Genomic DNA, 15,484 nt, shown 5'->3' with positions numbered 1-15,484 from the left:
AGGAAGAAGAGTAAACGCTCTCTCTCTCTCTCTCTCTCTCTCTCATACAGAAAAGCCTGATTACTAAGGAGGTCTTGAACACTGCTTGGTTGGATTTCCTCTTCCCATGCTATTTAAGAAGCTTCAATAGATGCGACCAATCTGCACGCATACATTCATCCATAAGTGTAAGTAATATGAACAAGGATTATACACTAATTAGTATGGCAGTGCATGGAACGCATTTCAATTTGCTCTTTGAATAAGTAATTCTCCGCAAAATCTAAAACAGACACAATGACATTTGAAGGGAAGTTCTTTAAACACTCCTTAAACTGACCCACGAGCCATCTGCATATGAAATTGTGTCTAAAGAACTTGGTTGTATGGTCCTTTAACATAGACAACATGCCATTGATTGACTTCTCCTTGAATGATAAAACTTTGTGGCGTTTCTTCTTTCCTTGCTTGTTTAGCCCAACATCGACATCCTCAAACACCTAAACGACCATGTTTTTTTGCATCTTTGCTTCTTCACATGGCCGTGTAGATTGTAAGTTTTTGTACACCACATCTTTCACAATGTCCCATGAGGCACTTGTCATAATAAGTATTTCATGTACCACTACTTTGTCTTTCTCTCTTGCCAAAAGGACGTCAAAATGCAAAATACTTTCCACCATTTTGCATGCATCCTCTTTCTTCTTTGCTTCAGTGGCCATTGAAGTGTCATTGCTTTCAAATCGTGCTACTTTTTTCCTTTTCCTTTTCTTGCTTTTCCTAGAAGCCTCATACTTCCTTTTAGTCCTTTTCGTAGAAGCCTTATACTTCCTTTTAATCTTTAATTCTGGTGAGATTTCATTGACAAGGCCCTAATTGCAGCAAACAATATAGTTCATATCATTGCTAGTTTCCATTAATTGTGTTCAAGGGTAGAGATAAAGATGTGCACGCAAGAAAAGATGGCAGAAGATTGTGATATCTTTGACATAGAAACTGTCTCCAGAAAACATGATCGTTGCTATAACTGTACACTACGCATATAGCGTCTCGTGTCTGGAAAACAACACATTACGCTTGCCATAAAGGACAATGTGTATGCTATGTAGTAGTCTGTGTCATATAGCATATTCAAAGTTTCACATTTGTATATTCTGCTACATATTCTATATAGCACACTAACTATAATAAATAGCAAACTGTATTAGCACAATAGTGGCATAGTTTACACACTCAAAAGCCCAATATTTATGCTTATATGCTATATAGCACGCAATTATTCAAAATGGGCTTCAAACAAATGCTCTTTGATAGCAACGTGTACATGAAAAGGGCTACTCAATCATTCTGCGTACTTGGCCTGCTTTCTTGGAATAAACTTCATTTTTTGACTCAGATTAAACTACAATTGGCCCTCAAATTTGCAATGGCAAACATTTTGAACCCAATACTGCCTTGGCATCCAAATCAAGCACGATTCACCAAAAGTTGCTTTAGCAACACTACATTCTGGACATTCTCGATCATTTTTAGATGGACAAAGCAAATCCGTCAACCCACACCCATGGAAGTCAATTTTAAATTGATTAATGCAATGTCCCCTTCTGACTCTGACGTCAATTTTAAACTAAATAAAGCACAAGCCAAATTGATTGATGCAATGTCCCCTTCCAACTCTAAGGCACAGCAATCCATGAAGCTTATTCCCCATCATCACGCAATAGGAACAATCAAATATTTGGTTATCTTCACTCGCCTAGATATTGCATATGCGGCCTCACAAGTCTCAACACACGCAAAATCAAGGTCTCCCCTACTGGCATCCGATCAAGCGTTTGTTCTCTTATCTCCTCTTCACTCAGTCGATCATCATCTCTGAAGCCAACCTTTCTTATGCACTAGTGCAAGCTAACTATGAGGGTGATCCAGACACTCGTAAGTCCACCTCAAGCTACGTGTACCAATTCGCCAGGATCGATAATTTGTACAACCACCATCTCCACGACTGAAATGAAATACATTGCAATTGCCCGCAGCTCTGATGGTATTAGGCTTAAGGGTCTTATCAATGAACTTGCGCTCGTCCATTCCTTCTTTAGTGCAACAACCAGTCGAGCGTAGCTATAGCAAACAACCTCGCTCAAAGTGACAAGACAAAGCATATCAACCTCAAATTCCACTTTGTCAAGCATCACGTCAAGCAAGGTGACATCATATTATAATATGTTCCTACTCAAAGTATGCTCGCAGATGTCCTCACCAAAGCAATACCTCACCCATTGCACTAGCAATGTTGCGAGACAATCGGACTTTAAATTCACTAATTTCTCTAAACGGATTCATAGTTAAGGGTGTTAATGTTAATCAGTCTGTTTAGCTTAATTTACGTTATGTCAATAAGGAAACGTCATACGCTGCATCTGTTACACTCTCGTACAAACTGCTCTAACTACTCTGTATTCCATCTAGATGAATGACACACACTGTCTTTAACAATACAACATACAATCTCTGCTTGTCATCTCTCAACTTCCTCTAGCCCTTTGCTCCAGCCCTTTGTGGTTTGCACGACTTTTTAACCTTTTTGGTGTTATCCCATAGGCCCGCAAGGCCTCTCATGGACGTTAATATTTCTTTCTTTCTTTCTTTTCTATGTGCGCGCATTCTCTCTCTTCTTCTCTCTCACAGAATCTTGCCTAGCTTCCAAGTGGCATCAACAAGAATACACTGAGTTGGAGTAATGATAGGCACCTCGTGTGCCTATGTGGATTTGCAACTAAGCAAGCATCTCTGCTAATTAGAAAACATTTCCTTAACAAATGGTGTTGTAGCCATTATGGGTAGCAGGCAGGAGTGCTACAAAAGCAGTTCGAATCCGATCATGATTAGAGAGCAGGAGTTGATGTCAAAGAACTATGAGCACAGAACAGTACCAAAAAGTTTGCAAAAAAATGTATCCTCAGTAAGAAAAGAGTATGTGTGAACACACACGACATTTAAGCCTCTTTTGACAGCTACTAATCTTTCATATAGAATAAAACGTGTAAATGAAGACATTTAGAAGATAAACAAGATACTCCTCAAGAAAGCAGTTCTGCTTGTAAAGGTTTATAGAAACAAGTGAGCTTTGCAATAAAAACTAAAGTGTCTCCTAAGGGGAGGGATCAGGGGTTGGAATCAAATTTGAATTTTCAAGTGAACGTGGCTGTACCTCATATGATGTCAAGAGCCCTCGTGGGACTCGTAAGGACTAAGTATTTCTCATGAAGTCATAAAATTCTCTGGAAACAAGGAAGAATTATAACGTGCAACATCAGCATATTACCATGCAACTATTTCATGCAATCAATTGGTGTATCACTCCGTAATAATACCCAACCAGATCATTAATGTGGCTTCTTATCCAAACCAAAACGGAAGACTCTACAAATACTTAAAGAATATCAGCTAATCGGACAAAAGACTACCCACCAAAGCATTGTCAAAACAGCCTTAAGTTCTGTACTGGTGGGACTGGACCACCATTCATCAAATATACAGCACCATTACTGGTGCTGGCATCCTTCCGTTTGCAAGCAGTTTTATTCAGCCCCCAGATGCGTATGGTGTGGTCATCACTGGCTGAAGCAAACATGTGTGGATTAACAGGATTCCAAGTGACACAGTTCACTGTTCCTGAGTGACCAGGCAGAACTTCCAAAAGCTCCCCATTGCCTCGATGCCATATGTACACCTGCGCACCATTGAAATCCAACAAATGCATTTCTTCTATTAATAAGTATGCCATATTGAGATGAGATTCAAAAAAGCTTTCCAGGCTTGTAATTTTGCACTGCTTATCAAACAACAATTGTATAATGCAAGAAAAAGAAAACAAAATCTCAAATCTTTTAACACATAAAGAGATGACCATACTGAAGTCTTTGACAGGACTTTCATCCAGCTCATTAGCATCTAAAGATCAACTGAGAGAACAGGTGTTCAAGAGAAAAATGCTTTGTGTTGGCGTGTGACAACGTGAGCTCCTCCTGCTGCCATTCATCATGCCCCCTCAAATCACTCTGCCTGCCCTCAGCCCATCATCTTCTTCGCCTCTCTTCCCTGCCTATTTCACCTTCCTCCCTGCCTGTGAGTTTCCAGCAGAACTTTGAGTTTTATCCAACCCCACTGCTCATTCCTGTTCCAGTCCCCCCCCCCCTTTGCTGTTGCACCTCCCTACTCCATCTTGGTCCACCAGCCCTAGTCCCCATGCTCTCATAGGAAGCCTTTGGCTGTTTTCTTGGGAGCATCAAGACCCCCCTACCCCCTTGCTGTTCTTCTCTCCTTTTCAAGCCAGGGGCTTTTTGGCCCCTTCTGGCCCTTCATCTCCTCGGTTCATTTTCCTTCTTCAGACTTAACCGGCCGGTCACTCCTTGGTCTATTAATAGCTTTTTCGAGAGCCCAAGGGGGCCTTGCCCTCCTCCGGCCAGTCACTTCCCTTCTGTCATTTCTCATACGCCCCTAAAAGTCACAGTGATCTTTCTCAGGCTGAAGAAAGGCAGCACAATGGGGACAGTTCACTGGGCTTGGAGACGGTGATGCCTCTAACACGCTGCACCGACATCAACTATTCACCCTCCAAACCCCTCACAAAATCCAGCACCTCAGACACCACGCAAGCCTCGACTTCAGAAGAGTCCTGTTTACCCACCACCTTCCCATGAGTTGGACCATGGTGAGGTAGAATGTGCACAGGTTTCATGATTGTGCAAGATAGCAACTCAGAGGCTGATTCTTTGACACACGTTGCAAGGGGGCATGGTTGGCAGGCCAATGAACATCCTCATGCTCTAGAAGCATATGTTCTCAGCCGCCAACATACATAGGTGCAAATGCCTAATCCTTAAACACAGCCTTGCGATGTGGTCTGCAGTAGTGGGATAGAGCGAAGAAGGTTGTGTGATCAGATTGGGTATCTCATCACTAAGATCTGTACTTTGAAGGAGCCTCCCTAGGATGGTTGGGAACGATGGATGGCCAAGACCATTCAAGGAAACAATGAAGCTTGTCAAGGGAAGACCCTCAGGCGTCACAGCAAACCAATACCAAACTAGCTGGCAGACCAATATAAGCAGGCCTGCATAGAGCTGCAGCCAGCTGAGGCCAAATGCACAGAGTACTTCCACCTTCTTAGACTCAGTGGACACAAGAAGGGAACAAGATGCCATGCCCGCGAGTCAATGGAGAAGCATAGCTCCAATGTTTGAGAGATGAGGAGGGACAGATGCACACTCACCCACAGGAGATCATCAATCTGACAACCTCTTTCTATAGCCAATTGTTTCAAGCAAAGGCCCTCTCTTCTCGAGTGGAGGCAATCCAGAGAAGATTTGGGCATAAGTTCCCTCGGAAAGATGATGGCGCATTGAGGCATGGTTCGGTGACACCAAGATGCTCGAGGCCTCAAAGGCCTTACCTAGGCAAAAATGCTGCAGAGAAAACGGTGGACTCTTCCCTGCCTTCTTCATGCAACGCTGAAATTTCGTGTCAACTCCACTTCACCATGCATTTCAGGATATCTTCAATTTGAGTATGATGCCCCCTTCTCTATCTTGGGGTTGTATCTGGCTTGTCCCCAAAGAGAGGGGCAAACCGATATTTGACAGTGTTGACTGGTCACTCTCTTGAACACAGCCTACAAGATCTTGGCCAAGGTCTGGAGTCTACATTTGTGACTGTTCTAAACCTCATCCACGTCAGACAGACAGGTTTTGTTTGGGCCTGCAGCATCCAGGATGACCTTTTCACCCTTTTAGGAGGCCATTGACTGGTGCAGCACGAGTCTCATCCTTTCACGATCCTTCTCCTTGATCTAAAGAAGGCCTATGGCAAGGTGTACTAGGCTTTCCTGATGAGGAGATTAGGATTCTCAGCATGATAGATCAAGAACCTCTCAGCTCTTTATTCATGCAGCTCAAGCCACTTGCTTATTGAGATCACATAGGGAAGGCTTTCTTTAAATCACAGTCAATTTGTTAGGGATGGCCCTAAGATATTTAGTCTTGTCATCCCTCTCTGTAGTAAGTCCCTGAGATATTTTTTACAAGGAGCAAGGTTGGTTGGGATGCATCTAATCCGACAAGAGGAGCAGCTATTGGATTCAAAATTTGCAAAGCATACAGCGCTGTGTGAGGAGAAATCAGTTGCTTGCATGGAGAGAATAAAATTCCTCTTGGACCATTAGTACTTGGCTTGTGGCACCCAAATCAACAAGCCTAAGTCAATTGGCTTCTCCATGCACACAGAGAGCTCATTCACTTGGAGAGGCCCGAAGTTCCTGTCAGATCCCTCGGGATCAACGTCACAGTACTGGACTGCCAATTTGGATTGACATTTCCACCATTAGTAGGTTGCACCAACCCTAGAAAGAAAGAAAGAAAGAAAGGTGTATTAACATCTTCGGGGAGGCCTTACGGACCTATGAGACAAAGTACAAAATCAAATGTAACACATACTCATACAAGCCACAAAGGGCTGAGGCAAAGGGCACGGGCACAGGCACACTAAGACCCTTTGCTGGTACTATATTAAAATAAGATACACAGAACATGTAAACTACAAATCTAGAAGTGGTGACCAATAGCTGTACTCAATCAAGCTCAGATAAGGACTCAGAAGACATATTCAGGTGCCATGGTGGCTCTCCTGTGAGCTGCAAAGATGTCTCTCGTATCTCTGTCTGTCTAGCTGTCTCATGCTGCAGTGGAGGGCGTGGTCTCCGAGCTCTCTGTATCCTGTGGGCCATATCAATAGTAACACCTCTGGTCAGGCGATCTCCTCCCGGTAGAACAGTAAGAGGCTAAACTTGCATCACGCACGCTCTAGTCTGTCGCCGCATCATGGGTGGCTCTAGTGTCTCTAGCTGTGTCTCCCCTCGTCGTCGTCTCGTCATCTCACTGGTCCATACTGCCCTCATGTCATCGATCTCCTCATCCTCTATCCCGACATGTCCAAGGCCAGACTCAAACGTGAAGAAATCTGTGACGTGTCGCTCAGCTCGATCCATCACAGCCCCCTGCTGAGTCGCCCTCTCCCCCTTTATGATCTGGCGAAGGAGGGTCTCTCTGTGACATCTCATCTCCATCCGGTAGAGACCGATGCAGACCTGATCCTGGAACTGAATCAATCTGGAGAGAGGCCCAAAAAGGAAGTGGTAGAGTCTTCGGATCTCATAGTAAACAGGGCAAACATATGAGAAGTGCTCCTCTGTGTCTACCTCACCCAATGTGCATAATCTGCAGATCTGTCGCTCCCTAGGTGTGCCTGCAGGCGTTCCCTATCTCAATCATCAGCTAATGGGATGAGACTCGCATCTGCCAATGGCAATCCTAAGGGCATGTGATACTCGCCTGTCCTCCAAGTACTGGGGTCTAATGGTCACTCCGTCCTCCGATATTCTCAAGAAGTGGTCACAATAAAATCTGGCCTTGTTGGGGAAATCCTAGTCCCCCCCCCCCCCCAATGTCTGTGATGTATAGAGCTGAATCAGGTCTAACCGCATGATACGGTTGATCTCATCCTGTGGGACAAGAAGATCAGGACATCCAAGCTACACTGGAACAAAGGGAGATGATCCATCTGAATTACATGTCTATCAAACCATTTTGAGATGCATGCATACCAGGCCATGCTGGCACCACTCTTAGCTAGTCGCATAGATGACTCTAGCGCCACTCTCAGTAGCCTCTCTCTAGGTAAAGCCCAGACTCTGTGAAGATATGTAACTGCCTAAAAGATGGCATCGATCTCAGACAGTGTCAAACTCTGCCTGTATGATCTCGTATGGGAGACTGAGTGCTTGCTCCGAATCATCTTGGATCCCATGGTCACCTGTAGTCTCTCAAAGCATCGCCACTCAATCACTCTCAGATCACATCCCTAGAAGGGTGCCGCATACATGGTTGTGGGCCTCACTAACATGTCAAATAGTCATCCCTTAGTCGGGGGATCTTGAAAATGCGCCTGAAAACATTGTCACTCCAGTCAAGCCAAATCCCCTTGCTCTCACGTAAGGCGTGCCCGAGCCGCATGGATCATCGACTGATGTTGTAAAGATTGCCCCTAGATATGTGTAAGACTGCACAATCTCCATTGGCTACCCTCTGTAGGTGAAGCTATGTCGGCGAAGTACTGGCCGAGAGGTATTGAAGATCATAATCTTGGTTTTTCCAAGATTAACCGTCAAATCCCTCTCTCGACAAAACACCTCTAGGGCATCTAGGTGTTTCTGTAACCCTGTTGTTGAAGAGGATAGGAGGACTATATCATCTAAATACAATAGTATTTGTATCGTCAAGTCAGGTACTCGAGATCCTTTGCCTCCTAGGCGGTCAATGAAGGTCGTATCTCATCAATATATAGCCCAAATAAAGTTGGTGAGAGGGGCACCCCTGTTTCACCCCTATCGTACTCTCGATCCAATCTGACAGGCCTCCAAGAGCATGTACTCTCCCTCTGGCTGACTCATACAAGCTCATCACCCCCCATATCATAACAGCCGCGATCCGCATCTCCTGTAGTCGTCTGATCATGTGCACTTGTGGAACAGTGTCAAAAGCCTTTCGAAAGTCCACAAAACATGTGTAGGCTTTCAAGGACCGTGAGCGTGCCTCCTCAATGACTACCCATAAGGTGAAGATATGATCCAAAGTGGAGTGTTGTCTCCTAAAACCGGCATGTCCCAATGCCCGCTGCCCATGCATCTCTGTATATGAGCTAATTTCTCTCTCTAGTACTGACCTATAGATCTCAGCCAACGTGTGACCAACCATGAGAGTGATAATTCCATGTATCCATGGGATCTCTTGCTTTGTGTATCGGCACAATAGTAGCAGTACTCCAAGCAGGAGGGAAACCATGACATACCGCATGATTGAACATCTATGCTAACATGGGGGCCAAGACCTCCATCCCGTGTGCAAAGTGTTCAGTCTGTAAAGCCCTCATGGTCTTGTGCTCTCTAGTTATGGAGCCGACATAATGCAGCTCTCACGTTCTGTGGGGTAAAGAGGATGCAAGTGGTGGGCTGGGGAAGAGCAGACATATCAGGTGGTATCTGAGCAAAGACATCATAGAGGGATGTCGCATAAATGTGCCATACCTCTAGATCTGTAATAGATATAGGTGGTTTCCTCTCGAATAAGAGCCCCCATGAAAAAGTGGGGTCCCCTCCACGAAGCGATAGGATCACCTCACCATCCTATGTGAGAAGAAAGCTCACCTCTTACGTCGCATCAATTGTCGTGAGATCCGATGTGCCTAAGATCTAGTCAAGTGTCCCAGTTCCTACTCTCGTGTGAAATCTCATCTCCCTACACTGATCATCATAGCAAGATTTGTGGCATCTTCCCAACGGGGGAGCGGGCTATAGATCTAGTCATAGGAAATGATCTAGTGGCAGCATCATGTATAGCAGATACTGTGAGGGAAAGAGGGGAGGTGTGGAACGTTAGGAGAGGGAGACACAAGAAGTGTGGGTGTGTAAAAAAGTGTTGAGCCACACCACAAACTCAAAGGTTTTATTAGGATTAGGTATTCACCCCTATGACTGTCTTAAGACAGTCATAGGGGTCATAACTTTTAAAGGGTGGCAATGTGTCTTTACCCCAACAACCTCCCACCTACTGTATACAAGACCATAAAATAAGAATGGTCTCATCCTAATCCCATGATGTGGCGACAATGTGCAAACCACTCCGTAAGCAAGCTCTTAGTGAGCAAATCTGCAGGATTATCATCAGTATGCACCTTCACAAGCTCAAGCCGCTTGTCTTCCAGTACCTCCCTGATGAAATGGTATTTCACATCTATGTGCTTGGTCTTCTGATAAAAGACCGGATTCTTTGCCAACATGATAGCACTCTAACTATCACAATGCAAAACTGGCATATCTCCTGTAATGCCCAAATCTCCCACCAGCCGAGTAAGCCATATTGCTTCCTTGCAAGCCTCAGTGGCTGCAACATATTCAGCTTCAGTGGTTGACAGTGCAATGCATTTCTGCAACCGAGACACCCATGATATAGCACCTCCTGCAAATGTGAAAATATAACCGGTAGTAGACTTCCGGTTATCTGCATTCCCTGCATAGTCTGAATCTGTAAAACCATGCACCAATGCATCCTGCCTACCATAGCATATGCACAAGTCTTTGGTACCCTTGAGATACCTCAAGACGCCTTTCACTGCTTCCCAGTGCCGCTTGCCTGGATTTGCCATATACCTGCTGATGACTCCCACCGCAAAAGCAATATCCGGACGAGTGGCAACCATGGCATACATCAAAGAACCAACTGCAGATGCATACGGAACCTTGGCCATCTCAACCTTATCATCATCTGATCTGGGGCTGTCCTTACTGCTGAGTTTTAAATGTGGAGGCAACGGGGTACTAATAGACTTCTCCCTCTCCATTTTAAACCTCTGCAGTACTTTGTCAATAATGTACTCCTTCTGTGACGGAAACAAAAGTCTTCAAAGCACTAATCTCCTGCTGAGATTTGCTGGCAATCAGCATGTCATCCACATATAGAATGAGTAGCATCAAACTGCCATCCTTTACCCGTTTGGTGTACAAGCAGTGATCGGTCTCACACCTATGATACCCTTGGGACTGCATGAAGGCATCAAACTTCTTGTACCATTCTCTTGGCGCCTGCTTGAGTCCATACAAGCTCCTCTTGAGCTTACACACAAGCTGCTCTTTCCCTTTAATAGCATATCCCTCTGGCTGACTCATGTAGATCTCATCATGGAGATCTCCGTGAAGAAAAGCAGTCTTCACATCCATCTCACATAAATCCATGTCCTCATGAGCAACAAGAGCTAACACTGCTCTCAAAGTAGTCATCTTGACTACAGGGGAAAAGATCTCATCAAAGTCAATGCCCTTCTCCTGCTTAAATCCCTTGGCAACCAATCTGGCCTTATACCTCGGTAAAGCATTTGAATCCACTTTGACTTTGTAAACCCACTTGCATGGCAAAACCTTTCTGCCTGCAGGTAGCTGCACCAAGTCCCATGTATCATTTTGAAGTAGGGAGTCCATTTCTGACTGCATGGCTTTCTCCCACTTCCTTTTCTCTGTTCTTCCCATAGCTTCCTTGAAGCTGGAAGGCTCACCACAATTTGTCAGCATGATAAAATCAGCCACATTATTGGCTCGTGGAACAAACCTGTCAGAGGGCCGTTGTACACGGGTGCTCCTCCTAACAAAATGTTCTGTAATAGGCTGCTGTCTAGCCTGTTCGTCATGCATGACGGGTGGCTGTACCACCATATTTGGCTGTTCTACAGCGCCATTTGCTGGCATATCCAGTGGTGCATCATTGGCAAAATTGTCTGGCTGATTTTCAGCCTGTATACCCTCTTGAACAGGGTTATTTACAGCAGCCTGCTGCTGCATATTAATGGGCATTCTTTGCTGTCCGACATCATCATAAACAACCCTCCTGTATTCCACTGGTTGCATGGGTTCTTTGTGTACACTATCCTCTTTAAAGATGACGTCATTGCTGCGTATAATCTTCCGTTTGACAGGATCCCATAACCTGTACCCCATTTCACCTTCGTCACCATAACCCATGAAGATGCATCTGAAAGACTTTGGCTCCAGTTTGGTGCGCAGTTATTTGCGTACATGAGCAAAGCACTCGCAGCCAAACACACGTAAGTGCTTATATGAAGGTGGCTTGCCAGACCACACCTCCTCTGGCACTTTCAACTCCAAAGCCTTGTTCGGCGACCTGTTAATTAGGTGAACTGCTGTTTGCACGGCTTCTGCCCAAAAGCCATGGGGCAATGCAACATAAGACAACATACCTCGAACTTTCTCCTGAATAGTTCGATTCATCCGCTCACTCACACCATTTTGAGATGCACGGCCTCTAATCACTCAGAGGGCAGTGGAACTAAACCTTTAATCACTTCAGCACTTATTTACAGCTCACAAAGCATATATCACAACCATTAACCATTGCATGATCACCATTTGGCATTTACCCATTTGTTCACAAACAAAACCACTGAAAAAGGGATGGAGGCTAGAATGCCCCTGCTCAACAGACATAGACAAGTGCACCCGATTGGCCCCAAACACCGTGGCGCCCCTTTCGGTATTTCTTTATATTTCACAGTGAAATGATTACAAGTTGCATCTGGGAGACCTTCCCTGCAACTGAGCACGCAGCCCCAATTCACTAAGCCTTCGCAAGGCTTTCAAGCATAGAACACCATCACATAAGTGCACTTAACCCATAGGCTCAACCCAAAGGCATTCTCTTTTCCGAGTGCAATTCCATTGGCTGTCCAGATGCAATCACACAGCACCCCAGCTGCACTCTCTTTGAGTGGTTTCCAGATGGCATTCACAAAGCTTTTCAAAGCTCCAAAATAAAATCAGCAAAGTACCCAACCAAAGAATGACTCATGTAGCACTGCCTGGGCACCTGTGAGCCAAGAAAGAGGTGGCACACGATGCCAACCAATAGCTTATGGCAAAAAGAAATTGCAATAGCAAAATCACAACTCACCAAGCCCTGAAAACTCGAACCAAGTCCTCAATCGCCAAGAGGACATAGTAGCCAATGCCCAATTGCATTCTCAGCCAAAGAGGAGTGCAAAGGCATGAAGAAAGAGCATTTACAAGAGCCGACCAACAAGAATTCCACTGAAAAATGCGAAAAGAAGCACTTCTGTCGCGAAGAAGTGGGAGTTCTTGGGCTCAAAAGAAGCGTGCTTCAAAGAGGAATGCATTGAGAAGGTTTTGGAGAAGTTTCATCGCCGGAAAGTCCTCCAAAACTGAGAAAAACCAGTCAACCAGCGCGTCGAACCACTCGAAATTCAACAGAAAGCTGTAGCTTTGCAAGAGGAGAGACCCAGGAGGCGGTAGAAGCAAAAAGGTCCAGAAAAAGCCACTTTTGCAAATTCGTCCAGCAAAAGAAGTACTCAGCTCTGCCCGTTCTACCAAACGCACGGAGGGAAAAGCATATCACTACGAAGGGGAGGCAGAGGGGAAGCCATCGGGCCAAACGGAAGTCGAGGAATCCAAACGGGTGAGGAGTTATGAAGAAAAACGGAATTCAGCTGAAGGAGGCTGAAAAACCAGTCCAAAATCTCAACAAAGGAAGAAGATGAGAGAGAAAACCACACATGTGAAGTTTAGAAGGCCCAGGAAGGTCCAGGAATGGCAAAGGAGCATGTAGAAGGCACTAGAGCCACCTGGAACTCTAGGGGGGCCACTGAAGGTACATGGCCCTCTAGGGGGCCCATTAAAAATGCCACGTCATCATTTCCCAACAACCACTCTTTTAATTCCTTGGAATGCCTTTGGGCCTAGGGATTAATTATGCTTATGTGCTAGGCACCATGCCGCGTTTAATTTGGACTTTTAAAACCAAAGTTGTCACGGTCTTGTAGTACATTAAAGTACTTAGAATTTCACGCCCCCGTGACACATTATGAGGGGCTGTGAGTTCTGTTTAATGCCCTTAGCTTCGCATAACTGTACAAAAGCATGTGACACATACTCAGCCCCATTATCGGATCTGAGGCATTTCAGCCTGCGTCCTGTCCGATTCTCAACCTGAGCGACAAACTTCTTGAAAGCATCTAAGGCATCGCTCTTATGCTTCAAGAAATAGACCCACACTTTGCGTGTGGCATCATCAATAAAAGTAATGAAATACTTTGCACCCCCTAGTGATAGCTGTGGCATCTCACACAAATCAGCATGCACTAGATCAAGCGGTGCTCTATTCTGGGGAGTTCTCCTCTTATGAGGAGTCATAGAATGCTTTCCAAAAATGCAATGATCACAAGTAGGCAAATCTGAAAAAGAAAGAGACGGCAAATAACCCAAACGTGACAGTTCTTGCATTCCTTTAACGGACATGTGTCCCAACCGGCTATGCCACAATGAAACCTTTGGCAGCTCGGTTATGGCAACAACATGATTACCTGCACTGGAAACATAAAGAGGGTACAAGGTATCACTCTTATAACCCTCAGCCACTACAACCTGGCCATCAGTAATCACCCATTTGGAATCCCCAAATGTGGTGTGGTAACCACTGTCATCCAACAAGCCAGTGCTAATCAGATTTTTCTTGATTTGCGGCACATGGCGAACACCATCAAGCATAAATATGCGTCCATCAGGGAATACTATCTGTATACTGCCAATCCCTGCAATCTGACATGCATAGTTGTTCCCAAGGTGAACAACTCCATGAGTACCTGTGTAGGAAGTAAACCACTCCCTATGAGGCGTAACATGAAAAGAAGCACCTGAATCCAAGAGCCAGGTGTGCATGTCATGGCCATCAACAACCAACGTATGTGCAATTACAGCATAAGAACATAATACATCATGTCTGTCACTGTCACTGTCCTCTGCTGCAACATTCACTACATCCAAGTCATCTGCCTTGGCCTTGCCTTTGCCTTTGCTTCCACTGCCTGCATCCTTTGTCTCAACCTTCTTGGCTTTCTGATCCCGTATAAACTTGAAGCACTTAGACTTCACATGTCCCTTCTTGCCACAGTAAAAGCATTCAATATCCTTTTTGCCACGGGACTGACTGCGGGATTTGGACTTGCCAACAGATCTCCCCTTCTGCTGAGTCCTACCTCTTTCCTGTACTTGCAAAGCATTGGAAGACTTGCTGCCCATATTATTCTTCCTGCTCATCTCCTCCATAAGGAGAGAGCTCTCCACATCAGCATACATAAGAGTGACATTTGAATTTGATAGAGTGGTCTTGAAAGTGTCCCAACTCTCAGGGAGGGTACACAACAAGAAAGTAGCCTTGAACTCCTCATCAAGGTTCAAGCCCTGTGCAATAAGCTATGTAAAGATGGCATTGAACTCACTCAAGTGTGAGGTCATAGCTGTACCTTCCTTCATGCGAAGGTCGACAAGCTTCTTCAACCAATAAACCTTACTGGCTGAACTCTTTTGGGCATACAACTCTTCTAGCCTCTGCCATAGGCCATAAGAGGTCTTTTCAGCCTGAACATTGAACACAAGAGAATCACTGAGAGTAAGCATGATAGCAGCCCTTGCGGACAAATCAAGCTCCTCCCACTCATCATCTGCCATCCTAGATGGCTTGACACCCTTCACCCTTATGGGCTTAGAAATCTTCTTTAGCAGAAGTACATTCAAACATTGTTCTGCCCATAATGCATAATTGTGTGCCCCTTTCAATTTCTTTATGTTCAGTATTGAAGATTCACTTCCCCCTGATGCCATATCAGATAAGGAAAGTGCCTAACTCCCTGTAAGTCAAAAAATGACTAAATAAAATTCTGATTTCTCAGAAAAACTGCTCTATCAAGAGCCAGGAGCACTCACAATAGTGCTGTTTTTTACTGTCAAAAAATCTGCAGCAAAACAGAAAATTTTCCCTCCAATCACTGTACCTTCTGACACACTGTACCGTGCTCAAATAGGCATAAAACAGTA

At 44.9% G+C, this 15,484-nt stretch overlaps 1 protein-coding gene across 1 annotated transcript in view; it reads right to left on the bottom strand.

The window, feature by feature from the left end:
* Positions 1-3,128: 3,128 nt before the first annotated feature.
* Positions 3,129-15,484, bottom strand: part of LOC147903526 (WD repeat-containing protein 26 homolog) — a 50,541-nt gene continuing 38,185 nt past the window's right edge. The window contains exon 6 of the mRNA XM_087399685.1: positions 3,129-3,712. Within this exon, the coding sequence (XP_087255811.1) occupies positions 3,461-3,712 (252 nt within the window). The 3' untranslated portion in view covers positions 3,129-3,460. The remainder of the gene's footprint in view (positions 3,713-15,484) is intronic.

This window comes from Dipteris shenzhenensis, chromosome 3, assembly GCF_047967505.1.
Source record: "Dipteris shenzhenensis isolate YYH24624 ecotype China chromosome 3, Dip_SZ_1.0, whole genome shotgun sequence".
NCBI lineage: Eukaryota > Viridiplantae > Streptophyta > Polypodiopsida > Gleicheniales > Dipteridaceae > Dipteris > Dipteris shenzhenensis.
Note: the sequence above shows the minus strand (reverse complement) of the source record. Positions and strands in the feature narration are given on the sequence as shown.